This window comes from Chelmon rostratus, chromosome 1 (genome assembly GCF_017976325.1).
Source record: "Chelmon rostratus isolate fCheRos1 chromosome 1, fCheRos1.pri, whole genome shotgun sequence".
Taxonomy (NCBI): Eukaryota; Metazoa; Chordata; class Actinopteri; order Chaetodontiformes; family Chaetodontidae; genus Chelmon; species Chelmon rostratus.
The window spans coordinates 12,555,627-12,570,397 of NC_055658.1; the positions used below are offsets into that span (position 1 = coordinate 12,555,627).

Sequence of the window (14,771 nt, forward strand, 5' to 3'; positions counted from 1 at the left end):
GGGGTAAAATATACATTTTCAATGGAAAAAAAGCGGAAACATTGGCATGAAAATAGCTCTCAAAAGTTACCAGGATGGTGTGAGCAAAATCTGAAAACAAAACACAGTGAAGTGAAACTGATACAGGTTTCAAGAGTATTTATCAGAGTTAAACTGTTGTTTCTGCTGTCGATCGTCAGAACATTAATCGGTAACTACTTCGATAATCAATTTCTTGATAATAATTTATTGTCATTTTGCCATCAGGAATGCCAAACGTGCTGGTTTCACTTTGATCTTGACATAAGCAGGCAGCATCGTAAAAAACACTAGATGCTTTCTGAATGAAGACACAATCGTTACGTCTGTGTGTGTAACATTCAGCCAAAACCTTAAACATGTTGCTTCTATAGCCTCTTCAGCCTGGGAAGATGATTCACAATAATGAACTGTTGCCATGAAAAAACACGAGAAATAATAAATGATTATGAGTTTTTACAAGCAAGTTTGCACAAGCTTTTCTAAGGTATGATAACTTGTCAACAGAAATCCACGAACTGGAAGTAAACCCAATTACTGTGTTAAATCACATCTGTCTGGATGTTGAAGTGGGAAAAATGCATCAAGCTCGATTGATCTTACCGCTGCTCTGCCATCTGGATCCCCTCTCCATCACCCAAATCACCCACTTTCAACTATTTCCTCTGGGGCTTGAGACCCAAATTGAATATGTCCAAAGAAGATGACACAGATAATTCCCACAATCGCTCCGACCATATGTTACCACACTCAGAGACTGCTAAAACATTTTCTAACTTTCAAATAACTTCCACAGTTGGAAGATAGAGTGACAGTAATGGATAGATAAATATATGGTTCACCGCTAGCGTGAAGCAGCGAGGTAAGACTTAATTCCATGAAAAAAATCAGGCATTTCTTTAACTTCATAATTTTGTGTCACACTTACAAATCGAATGTCAAGTCTGCCCCCATTTTAGTCGGATAAGCAGCCTGTGAGCTTGAAACATGACAGCCGTACAGGTGGAAACAAACACACTTTGCATGTATATGACGAGGTGCAGACTGTTTTGTTTACATTTATGAACTCTGGCTTCAATCAGCGTGAACTGACAGCACGGCAGGAAGACATTAAGAATATTGATTTTTTTAAGTATTAACTACAGAGGGTTCAGGGTGTTTTGTTAGGGTTGAAATCCCATTGCACAAAAATAGTTGTTTTCCCTTTTTTCCCCCTCTATTTTCCTCTTAACATCTTTTGCTGAATTTCCCCAAAGATGGTAAGTGCTGGAGGCATTCCATTTTACACAATGACACAATTGCACCAGCCAGGTTCTGTCCTGAAAAACCAGTTGGGCTAAATGAGTAGCTATTACCGAGATGGAAATATGAAAAAGACATGCCTCAAATTGTAGGCATGAACCTCAGACCATGAATTAAAGATGCATGAAAAGAAAAAAAAAAAAACATGGGAACACCACGGTATTGTCATGCACAATGCGTAGAGAACAGTACTCTTCCGACAGGATAACGAAAACAATGGGCATCAGTTTGCAGGAAATTCAGCAGAAGTGAGAGACTTTTGCTTCTGCTGCGTTCCCGTCATACAGGGTGGACGACAGAGATTGAAAAGATTCAAATGTTTACAAATTGTAAGCACTCACTTCATCGAACGTGTGAATGAAGCATTGGTCATTTCAGGGCTACAAACACTGTGCATTGGCAGCATAACCACATCCACCAAAATGTTTTTTTTTCGGATATATCAGAGATGTCAGATAAATCTGTTTCTCAGTCACGACTTGGATATTGACATGAATGCTATTTACAAGTCAGAAACTGACTATTACTCCAATATGACATAAATACAGAAATTCACCTTCAACTTTTCAGTCAACCCCAGAGTTTCACTGTTCACACCAGCAATGTTCTTAACCAAGAATCTACCGTGAATACAGAACGCATCCTCAAGACCCAGTATTGACCAAGACCCTATTTCTCAAGTCTAAATCACATCCCGAGCAGTGACTATGAGGTTTTACATTAATTATAAACAACCTCAAATACTCTTTGAAATCTGATGAGCACCTGCTGGGGCGACTCCCTTTACAGGTCAGTGCAGTGATGTTGAGCTTTTTATAAACCCCAGCTTTCCTCCCATCTGACACCTTAATTGTGCACCTTCACAAAATTTAACTCCATTTTGTATGCATTAATGCTTTAGTGAGCATTTCTGCAGCTCCCTGACTGTAAACCTAGTATCTGAAACCAATATGCGTACTACCTGGTTGGAGACGCTTGTGGTAAATGTCAAAGGTAAGCCGCCGTACAAGTCGAGCACTTCAGTGGGGCTCATGGCTGCTAGCTCCAGTCATGCATGCGGTCTATTACAGCAGACCTACAATAAACTGCATAGCTTCATGCCCCTGTCATGCATAATGCCTGTGAACAAATTTCCAAGCAAAATTTACACCACCAGTCTGGGGTGAAACCTGTATGTGGAAATAAGAACGTAACAGCATAATTACCAAATCACACCTATTCAGAAGAAGTGTTACATTCAGGCTTATCAGGTGTTTCTGAATTACAGGAGTCATAAAGATAAGGGATCATGTGCATCACAATCATCTATCATGTCGGATATTTTGTGACTACTACGCCAGCCTGAATCCTGTTTTACTTGTTTCTGAGGTATTTAACGATTCACTTTACATGCTGTTCCTCGATTAAAGTTTTATTTAAACATGAAGCAAATGAGGTACTAGAATCATACAATGGATAGAATTTTTAAAAAAAATCTGAATAATGTATTAAATAAAATGAAATATTGTCATCACTTGAAATTGCTGACCCTGCTCCCGATCCCGTTATTCAACAAATGGTCAAACTGATTAGGCATAATTCAGAATGTTTTTCTGGAGGATGGAAATTAGATTAGACTAAAAATACAAGGCTCTCTGAGTCCAGTCCATTCCTGTGTGAATGCAACGACTGGAGCCTGCAAATTCCTCTGTCAAGGAGAGAAATACAAATCCCAATAAAAAGCCAAAGGACTTAAGATTCATTTAACAATATGAGCATGTCTGCATGATCAAAGCGGTAAATCCTTGTAATAAAAATGTGGCAAATCGATGTGGATAATCTAGCAGGGAGTAATAGTAAAAGAGGAACTGTGGGAGAACTCAAACCTCCAACATCATCAAGGTAAGCGACACCTTTAACCATGCTGCATCCGTCGTCTGGAAACTAGCGCCGGCAAAAAATGAACACACAAATCATTTTAACTGACAGAGTTTCAACAAATGCATTAAGCACTGGGTCTGCACTGGTACGTACCGCTTTCAGGAAATAGCCACAGCCTTCAATCTGACTCCGTCATCCACAAAATCTGTCAATGTTGCGTGATGTACTGCACTTTGGATGGTGCTTGGCTTTGGTTTGTCCGTTTTTAAAATGGCAGCCTGGTCACAAACTTTCTCACACTACACCTAAACAGCAAACTAAACTATGCTTTAGGCGAGCAATAGGCAATGCACTTCCAGACAATGTATTCGTATTTTATCAGCACTGCCTTGTTTGACAGCTTGATCTGACTTCTGGGAGCCTGGTGCGCTGGAGGGGTCATTTGCAGAAAGTAGCAGCTGAGTTGTGATCATGCAAAAAATTTGATACATTCATGTCTGACTTTCCTGACATTTTGAGTTTATCTAGCTTTTAGCTAGCCTAACCCTTTTTTTAACTAATAAACATACACACGCACACACCTGCCCAAATATATCGGCCATTGCCGGTTGTTGGGCTGATGGTGGCCGGTTGGAAAATTTTAATATATCGCCCAACCCTAATACATACAGTATGTGTTGCTGGTGTTTTGTCTAGCTACTCGAAAAATAAAAATAATTTCATTTCATGAGCTTCATGTAGCGCGGAACCTAATATTTCTGAAGGACAATGAAGTGTAAACTACTTAACATCCACTTAATACCACCACTTCCTGGTGGCGAGGCCTGCAGCCTTGTGGCATAAAAGGTGTACGCTGAAAATATGACTGAAAACCATGACAGCCTGCATCCCCCCGCTGTAATCACATTTGCTCACAGGGAATGGGGAATGGCGAACGTCCAGCAGACACACGCAAGGAGGGAGCCGCTGTTCCGGTATTCGAAATGTCCGTCATGCTAACTGTGCACATATGTTCTTGATTGATCATGTTCTCCAAGGTGATAAATCGTTGGCATCCCTAAAATGAACAGGTCAAAAATCTAGCTCACTCTTGCCTTCAAGATGTTTTGTAAAAACTACTGCACAGCTGTATCTGGTCTCAATTTCTTCAGCGCAGTTCATCACACTCGCTAAATATTAGAGGCTAGGAGGGAAGAGGAGGAGACATACGGCGGGGTTAAAGCCTTGCACTCGTGCTCTGGATTCATCATGCTAACTGGTGCATGACTCAGTCCTAAACACAGCAGCTGGTGGTCTGAAGAGCCCGAGGTAGAGCCCCAGGGTGTGAGATGACCAGCCCACTCATTTACCGGCAGCTTACACAGGGGACAGGAAACAGCGGGGTTCTGGGAGCAGGAGATGAGGCTGGCTTCTTTTCAGATTCTAGCACCCTCCAGGAGCCAAAGAATAAGGATGTGCCAAGAATCATCACAATGGCAGATGTTTCGTTCGACACATGAAGAAATTCCAGGCTCCAAAAGATGTAAACAATGGATGGACATAAGCTCGTCAGCCCGTTGATCCCGACAAGCCTTTCCAAAACGCTTGCACCTCCTCTCCAACAGGCCCCGAATAAATTAAACTGAATACATATTCCTTCTCAAGCCTCATCTACATTCTCAGACCGACAAGACTTCAAACTGGTCCTCTTCTGACATTAGGGTTACATGAGCGTGTCACATTTGTCATGACGGCAAGGCTCCCTGGAGATGCACAATGTGGCCCCATTCAAGTCAGTGGTGTGGGCCTAGTGAGCCTAGATATTTTTTCGTGCAAGAGTGCTCTATGCTCTCATCAGCTACAAGGGAAGGTGATTTAAATGATCTGTTGGTTCACCCCCGCCATACTTCTTTAGTTCCAGATGAATTCTGATGTCATTCTGTACCACTTTGCAAGTCGCATGTCCAACATGCTTCATTACAGGCCAATTTTAGCAAGAAACACAATATGCGTCGGCGTCATACATGCAAAGCGCATCCAGTTATATGGAGCTACAGCATTAAAAGCCTCTGTAATAAAATAGGGTGCACATTTTTTGAGCAATCTGACTTTTTGGAGGTACATAAAGAAGCACTTTTAATAGTCTTTAACATCTCAACTGCAAAACCTCTTTTGCCTTCTCTCTCATATTGTGCCATCAAAGTTTAATGAACATTTTACCATTTTTGCAGGAATCAATCATCATAAAAATCCACTAACATCAGTGTACCTTTGGCTCTCACAGATCACTGAATAAAAAGGAATACAGTACCTGAATCGGAGTAAAAGGGAAATGAGGCAGCACATGGTAAAGGAACATAGGGCTGATCCCTGACACACATGGGAGTGTCATTATACCCCAGAAGGCATTTCACTGCAAAGCCTATTATTTAATGTTATAATTAAGGCCAGAAAATGTGACCCCAGGTTAAGATCAGCCCTCTACATTTTTGCATTAACATAAAAATAATAAAGATCTCCAATTAGTCTCCCCACCTCAAAGCCGCAAACGAGATCACACTAAACTGGGTCATGAACTCATGTAATCGGTATAAATTTACTAATTTATAACTGGAACATGCTTTCCTTGCATGTCTTGTTCTGGCTAACAACTACAGCTCTTTGAAAACACAATTGACAACAAATCTGCACTCTTTGAGGACTGTGCTTTTCTGTTGTCTTGTTACTTGGCGAGCTATTATCATCTATTCACTTAAGAGAGGCAGTCATGCAGTTGGAACTCTCTTGTTAAGCCTATTGTGGCGCTGCTGACATGAAATTACTGAACCTGAATACTAGTTTACTGATTGCACAGTTTACGTAAATACAGCACGATGCTGCCACAGAATATTAGGGTGTAACGGTCGTCCTGTTGCCGTGTTTGCAAACGCTGAGGTGATCAAGCGCATATGACTCAGAGCTCATTTATTAGAAATGAGAGAAATAGAAGTGACACACAGCTTTACACAGGCAGCTTACAGAGAGCACAAAGCCTTTCTTTTCTTTATCGCTGAATCTCCTGAGCTGAACCCTCGCTGAACCTTCGCTATTGCGGGGCAAAAGATAGCACAAATCACCCACACATCATCAGAAGCAAAAATGTCTCAATCCAGTCACTGAGTATCTTGCACATGCACACTGTGTTCTAATTAAGATCCCTTTTTCAGCTCTGAAAATACTGCGCATGAATTGTGCAAATAACGATCCCGTTTCCAATCCACATATAATAAATCATAAACACCAGCTTTAGCCCATTTTCAGGAATGCATTCAAATCTAGGGCCTCACCACATATGTAACAGTCCTGAATCCTGGTTGACGGAGACGGTCTACAGTAACCAGAATGAAACACGACGCTCCACTCAGCCCGAAGTTGATTTAACTTTCTAGGTGGGGTGCTGCAGAGATTGGAGAGAATGTGACATTGCTTTTGCACTTTGGGTAACGGACTACAAGGTAATGTCATAGATTTTTATTTGGTCTGGAGGATGGAATTAATTGATTTTCTCTGGAAAGAAGAAAATAACTGTTATTCCAAAAAAAAAAAAAAAATTGAAGACCTCGTTTTTCTCAATTCTTCCTTTTTTTTTATTCCACGCTGCTAAAACAAGAGTGGATAGTGTAACTAATCAAATATTGAATTTCCTGTTTCAGGAATTCAGTGACACAAGAACTGCTAAATTTAGAATCCTGAAAGATGTTCACAGGCCTTAAAGGTAGCCATTGATGTGCTGCTATGGCTTTGTTTGAACTAAAAAATGTCTGCATGTTGGAGCGTGTGCGCTATTGACTTTGATACATCAAAAACGCCCCGCGGTTTCACTTCAGTGAAACCACCGCGCAGGTCTTTCAGGGATGGAAATTGTCTATGTTTCTCCAACACAACAACAGTGCCATTGTCAAGCCTGTAAAGCCAATGCCACCGTCACTGTCTGCAGTTGTTGACAGCATCTGATGTTTCCATGACAATTTTGGCACACCATGTTTATCTGCGCTTAATGCTTGTTTACTTCCAAGTCTCCGAGGGGCGGCTTATTTAGCAAATCACCTCAGCCATGTGTACTTGTCTGTGTCTGAAAAACAAAAATAAAAAGTCCCCAGTGTGAAATGTATTTGCATCCCTGACACCTCGATATGGCATGGGTTTTCCCAAAGCACTCTGCGGCTCACATCTCTCTAAGCCTTATCATTGGTGTCAAGCTTGGGACTTCTATTCAGAGGCTACCCTCCTGAGGCAAAAAAGCTCTGTGGGCAAAACGAAAGACTGTAGCCATAAACACAACAGAGCGCCTTGGTTCTCCAACATACATTGTGGACAACGGCAGAAAAACCACCAACGCCTTGTTGGCTCGAGGGTGAAAATAGATGAAGTGATTAGCGCTGCCTGTGTAGTAAACAGTGTGTTTTATATGGCTTTAGGTCAATCCTAAGGGTCTCCCCTGCAGAGACATGAGTAGGAAGGCTGCCTTTTAATCAGTCATAACAACCCACTATTCCCACATGTCAACAATGATGTGACAATGTGGCCCCCACCACTCACAGCAGCATCCCTGCACCACCCTCAGCCACTGACAGAAAGATCCCAGGGGAAACACTTTTCTGGTGGAGGAATACCACACGTGGTTTTTCCGTCTGATGCCTCCCGTGGAAGTTTTTCTTTCTTTAATGTTGAATGCTTCCCCTCTTCTTGCAGAAACAAGTAGAAAAGGCAGCATGCAGCGATGGAGACCATTAATCCCTCAAATTCGGATGGATAACACCCCAACTGACGTAGGACAAGGACTAACAAGGAGGGGGTCCTTGCGTCCCACAGCTCCTCTCACCTCAAATCATCATTTCAACACCTTGTTAGTCAAGAGTGCTCTCCATGCCTGCATGCTCTCTTTTACTTCCTACATTTGTTTATTTTCTGGCTTGTTCTCTGTGATCTCTCTTCAAAACCTAAACATACACAATCACATCCATCCCTTTTACTTTTTTTGTTATCATTTTCTAGCTCCTCTCGAGGCTTGAGAGGGTAGAGATCCTTAATCCCACCCTGTATTACTGATTTAGGCCAGCGGTTGATTGAAAACTGGAAAAAGTGCTACAGCAGTCTCCTACACTAGCCGGAGGCTTTTCACGCTACTCAGAAAACACCATACATGGCGCTAAGAAAGACTTCCATATCCATATGCATTTCAGGCATGAATGCCTGCAGAGGGCTGACACATTCTTCAGGTCAGGACAACTGTCAAATATTCTCATTCAACTAATCTGACAAAAGGGGGGAAAGTACAGCTGGAGGATTCACAATCAAACTCATTTGAGTGTGTCGCGCACACAATCTGTCTCGCCAGATGAAAAACAAAACACTTTTTTTCAAGTTCTACCACAGTAGAGATGCTCAGGAAAAGAAAGACTGGGAAAGAGAGGCTAAAGAAAGAAAAGCACACGTGCGCACACACACACAGAAACACAGATGCACACACACAAACACACACAGCCTAATCTCCCTCACATCTCATTAACTGTTCTCTCTGAAGATGTATACAGGCTGGCTAGAGACTTATTTCCAGTTTGGCAGAGCCAAGAGCATCTTAATGGGCTTTGGAAAAAATGCCCCACAGAATTTTTATATGGATATTTGCTAGGCAAGGGCTTTTAGAGTGGTATTCCCACACTTTCACTAAAGGTCTCGTGTCATTCCATTATTTAGTGATTAGACATCTGGCTGCGAACACATCTAAAATTACGCCCAGATTTATTTTGCATACATGCCCTACATGTACGGTAAGTTAAAAATAGATCAGTGCAATAAAGAGACTGTTGATTACATACTTTTGTGACAATATGCAGAAATGTGACACCAGGAGATTATACATATTGTCACTTAAAATTCCTGACAGCAATGATGAGACTGATAGCTTGTACAGTTTGTTGCTAAATAGCCTCAAACCTGAAGTGCTGATTCTTACAGTGGGATCTTAAGGGAACACAACAACAATAGTTTGTACTCACATCTTTAATTATGAGTAAATTGTATCATCTCCTTCAATCATTTACAATTTCATGCAATTAAAGGCCCTGAAACAAGTGTCTATTAAGAACAACATGGGCTTAAAACTGGTTTGAAAAAATACATATCAGCACAAGATTTTGTTGTTTTTAAAGTTCTGATGAAGTACATCTTAGGCAGCCTCATAAGAATCCTACATTTAGATGTTAATATGTGTTGTAAGATTATTTATTTTAAGTGTGTTGAGAAAGCTCAAGTTCCGCTAATATCAACTGTGCCGTATGGAGGTTCACAAGGGTCCTAACTTTCATTTAAGTACAAAACAGCAAAGATCACTGATATCTGGGTTGTGTTTAAGGGACTTGGGGAACGGCATGCATCTCACAACCAGCGAACAGCCAAGTGCAGATCACAGTGATAAACAGAGAGAGTTGCAGCATCAGGAATTCGCATGAGGAAAAATTATGCTGGATTGTGTAACAGCTAATAACTGCTCTGTTAAAAGAAATCAAATAATGTTCTTTAAAGTTGCTACAGATGAACCCCAAAGGTAATTGCTATTCTCGAGGAAGGAAATATAAGACTCAGGCACTGCATTCGTTGGAACTGCAGCATCAAGTGATTTTGTTTCAAAGCCGTAGCAAAGAGCAGAGTCCACCCATGAGAATCCCGAGTCTGTGTAAGTCGATGTTGATATTAACAGCAAAGCCTGGGTGTGAGAGCTCCCTGGCAGGGCCCGACTGAAGCTGTTGTGTTTATGAACAAAGGGCTGACAATCAGGCAGCATTGTGTGTGTGACACTATAACTAACGTCTGACACGTGCACACGGGGCGATCCTCGCAGGCAGGCTGTATTGTTGCCTGACGGCTGTGTGACACACCAGGCAGGCGATGGTGCACAACAGAGCGGAGGAATCGCAAGCAAACCCTGGCGCAGTTTAATGAAGCTGTCCACCAGGCACTTTTAGACATTTTTCAGATTGTCATACAGTAGCGTGTTTCAGCACCACCACCCCATCCTACCCACCCGCTCTTTGCAAAGAATACTGGCACTCTTCCGAGAGAGCTCGTACTGTATGAAAAGTACTCTAAAGCCACGAAGATATTCCTTACTGGCCTCTACCTCCCACCACTCCTGCACTGTCAGCCAGCTGAAGCATTCAAGAGTCCTTAGGCAAGAAAAAGAAAGTAGCACTCTTTAATCAATGAAGTGGGTAGTATGGCCGACCTCTACCCCAGTCAGCTGTCAATTAAATTATGTCTGCATCAGGGCCAAACAGTTATTTCAATCCCAGAATAAAGCTCTGTATGATGACAATTTGCCAAGCACGGTATGACAGAAGTGAAGAGCTGCTGAGCGTGCATTCTCTTCATGGCGAAAAATCTGGAGTCTTATAAGCGGCGGGAGACTGTGTACCAAATGCCCTCTACTGGCATAACATTCATAATTGTTATTATTAGCCCACCCACCTGTCTTAAAAAGAAATAAATAAATCAAAATATTGGGTTGTCACACATTGAGTGGCAAGCACATAAAAATATCCTCCAACAACAACTTTGTAGATTTAGATAAAACAAACAGCGAAAGCCACAAAGAAATGGCCGAGCCTCGTGTAATCCTTGAAACATCAATTCGGGCTTTCTGCTCTGATGGTTTCACAGGGTCTTTGTGTTCTGGGTAAGTTTTATGACTCTGAGGCCCATGAGACTCATTCAGACACTGCTGTAATGTTCCAATAGTGGATGGCCGGCAGAATTTAGACAGTGGTTGTGTACATGTCCTTTTTCAAAAGGGTCTGACAAAAATGTAAAGTAAGAGGCTTCCATTCAGAATTCCACCCACAAACCTGTGTAATTAATAATAATAAAAAAAGAAATGATTCAATTGATTTCATTTAAATTGTATTAAATGTATGTTTAATTCACGTTAAACTATGGATTCAATAAGTAGCCTATTGTATTTATATATGCAAAAACTACCATCTGTATCAATATGTTTGTTTGTCACCTCTTAAATAATGTAGCTCAGCTCGTCCATGGCACAGAGCTGTCAGGAATAATTAGCTTATGCAAATGGCGGCTTACAACCTGAGGTAGCCACCTCTGCACAAGTATTAAACCTGTGTGCTTTGCATCTACATCGAGGCGCAGCAGTAGCATGACATAGCAAATGATGGAGGGATGAGTGCTAACGCTGCTCATACAGCTTACCACACATTTGTATTAGCATAGCTAATTAGGCATAATTGAGCTCTTTCTACTATCCCATCTCCTGAGGCCTATATCTAACTTCTGTTGTATTTATGCAAAGGTTACTTGGAGACAACAAAATCCAATTACACATAGTGCACAGGCTGTACATGTCTTGTAATTAGGACTTAACTGCAGCTCCATAAAACATCTTGATCTATAATGTGGCCAACAGACCTCTGTCTTTGTCTTTAACTGGCTCACGTTCCACATGGACGAGGGACGTTACATGAGAAAGAAGAATAAATACTCGACCCCTCTACATAATCAAAGTATGTCCAAGTAATTACAAATAATTCCTAAAAATGTTATTTGATCTGAACGATCTGAACTCACGTTGAGGTAAATGGAGCTTGGAGAATCTAGCTTCCAGTGCTCTTTCAGAAACAACTAATGAAATGAAAATAATAGACCAGCAGCGCTGAATTACTGCTTTTAAAAGCATATCATGTAAGTGTTTAAGAAAAAAAGACTGCACATTAAGTATTCCAACCACAGCGTCTGGTTTGAGCAGTCTGCTGAAAATATCTCATTTTCAGTAGCTGATAAGCTGAAGACATGTTGCTACTGGAGCAGAACAAGTGTGGCACAAAAGTTTCTCTTTTTGCTTTTACATTTTTTACAGTTCACAACAGCCTGGTGCGGATTCTTCTAGTGAACTCTGTATTTTCTGAACACACACACTGCCCTATTTTTGTCTACACTGTCTGATACATTGTGAAAAAGGTCTGATGGGTAAATAAGGGAACTAACTTCCCAATCTGCCACACAGAATAAGAACTCTTCAGTGAAAATGGTTTAAGGTGTATTCATAATGCAAGGATCCCTCACACGCAGAATTACACACGTTCAATCAATAACAAAACTATCAAATTCCCATCCAGTCAAAACCCTGTTAAAAGCACATAAGGCGGCTCTATGATCATTACTGCCTGACGCCGCCAATTACCTATACAGTATCTCTATTTTGTCTGTAAGAGGCAATAGAGGGATTAACTTCAGGCCTCTCTGCTTCCCCTCTTCCCTCTCATGAAGCAGACTATGTTTACTGACTAATCTCCTTTCCTGCTTTGACCATAAATGTGATTACCACCACACAAGAGATAATAAAACCCCCTATCTCTGCTGTACCAAAGAGCATGAATTAAAACCTAAGCTATAGCCTTGAGGAATATCGAAAAGAAAGGAGGGGGAAAAAAAACACAGCAAAAGGAGTGTTTCGTGCTGAGTACATACAGCCCCCTACTGGTAAACAGCATCCACTATTTAGCCAAATACAACACAGCAAGCTCCATGATCTTCTGTTGAATGCGAGCAACAGGTATGCATCCACTTTTCAAACACATCCTGTTGTGCCACTGTTGCAAAGTCTTTCACTGTCTCCATTTAAGCAGCTCTGTTCTGAAAGCATCTCAAATTTGGGTGACTGGAGAGTAAATGGCACGCCAAGGTCCCTCATCTGATTCCCGGGCTCTCACAGTACTGCTGGTACAGTAAATGGCTCATCTGTCAATTTGTGACCTGTGGGTGAAGCCGCCTCTTTCAGTGGAGGAACGCTTCTCTATTAAGGTCAAAACGGGGTGAAAAGTAACACGTGGGCTTTTGGTGCGAATTAAGTTTGCGTGCTCCTCAATTTGGCCTCGAAAATGCGAAATCAAACACTTCAAACTTGCCTGGGTTGTGTGATTTTCACTTTAAAGACATTTTAAGAGCGATGTGACCGTTGCCGTTGCACAGGTGGATCATTTCAGCTGCAGGCTGGATTTTAAATCCACTGTCTGTCTACTTGATGGATGATAATGAATGAAATGCAGCTTGCTGTGAGTCATCATTAAGCAATGTGGAAATGGAGAGCATCATGCTGACCTTTACAGAGCAAAAATGAGACATAGAGTTCGGTTCTGCTGCAATGGCATGCCTTTGATTTATCCAAGTGTTTACAGTGCAATAAACCCAGCAGACACACGGATTGAGACAAATGCGTTGACAAAGTGTGTGTCACGTTGCAAAAACAGACTCATACTTTTGATGATGCCCCGCTCGACTCTACTTGGATCCTCTTAATATGACTGGATGTGAGTAAGAGGGTGAATTAAAGGCTCAGAGGTCTGAGGCAGATCACACAGTCCGGGCTGCGTGTGGCGACCATCAGCAAATTGTTTAATTTGTGGGAGAAACAAGACATGGCACGTGGTGGTGAGGAGGAGGAGGAGGAGGGTGCGAGGCACAGTGATGATCTGTCAGTTTCGCCTACCTGATATTTCCTGATGAGGTACATTGACGAGGCTGAATCCTTTAACGTTATAAGCTTGCCTAACCTCGCTACAGCTCCGCGCCTTGCTTTCACCACCGGATGACAGGGACAGCAGCACCGACAGAGTACATAAGGCGACTTGCAGTCTCCACATCGCATACATCAGTGAAATCCTTGATTGTGTTTCACAGGGAAATACGAGCTCCGTCAGGGAAAAAAACGAGCAATCCAAAGGGTTGCTTGAGCGATTTTCTCCAGTGAGCAGGATGTCAGATGTCCATTTAAACAAAACAAACAAAAAAAAAAAGAAAAATAAACTCCTCAATTTAGATTCCGGTTCGTCCACCTCATTGCAAAAGCTTCGCGTCGCGCTCCCCCCGAGAAGAGAAAGAAGCCGGTGAGTCCGACGGATCCGCGGGAAGGAGACTGTGTGGTGCTCTCTGTGCCAACAACTTCTCCCGCGCACACAGCAGCGCCCTGTGCTCGTGTCGGTGTGAGGAGAGGCGAAACGCGACGGAGACGCGCGCTGCACGGCGAGCGGAGCGCACGAGGGCAGGGCAAAACATGGAGTGGAGTGGCTGCGACTTCAGCTGCTCGCATCCAGGGGCGCGTAATGTCCTCTGCCTTCATGCATCCTTGGCAATGCGCACCATAGCGCATTAGTGTGTAGACACATGTTGGAGGAGCGAGAGGAGGAGGAGGAGGGGGGCGGCGCGGGGACCAGGAGGAAGAGGAGGCGGAATAAACACACATATCGACCGGATTTCTTGTCTTTTATTTGAACTCGTCTGTGTGAGTCCACGAAACTGAGCGCCGCTGCTGACCGTTCAGTGTCTTTTGATGGTGGTAACCTTACGGAGGTAAAGCGATAAAAGCTGCAGGCAGGATGGAGCTAGAGCAGCATCTTAGCAGCTATCAACATTTTTCACCCAGAGGCTTTCTGGCGCACACACACACACACACACACACACACACCATTAGACACTGAAAGTTGCCCTGCATCATTCACCACTCATATGTGCTTTTGTAACTCCAGCTATTATGCGCCGCTTTGCTTATTTAGCCTGTGCCT

The 14,771-nt window shown here is 42.4% G+C and overlaps 1 protein-coding gene across 1 annotated transcript in view; it reads right to left on the bottom strand.

Moving 5' to 3' along the window:
* gpc6a (glypican 6a) overlaps nt 1-13,862 on the bottom strand; it is a 133,294-nt gene extending 119,432 nt beyond the window's left edge. The window contains exon 1 of the mRNA XM_041937762.1: nt 13,700-13,862. Coding sequence (XP_041793696.1) covers nt 13,700-13,862 — 163 coding nt within the window. The remainder of the gene's footprint in view (nt 1-13,699) is intronic.
* Between the last annotated feature and the right edge of the window lie 909 nt (nt 13,863-14,771).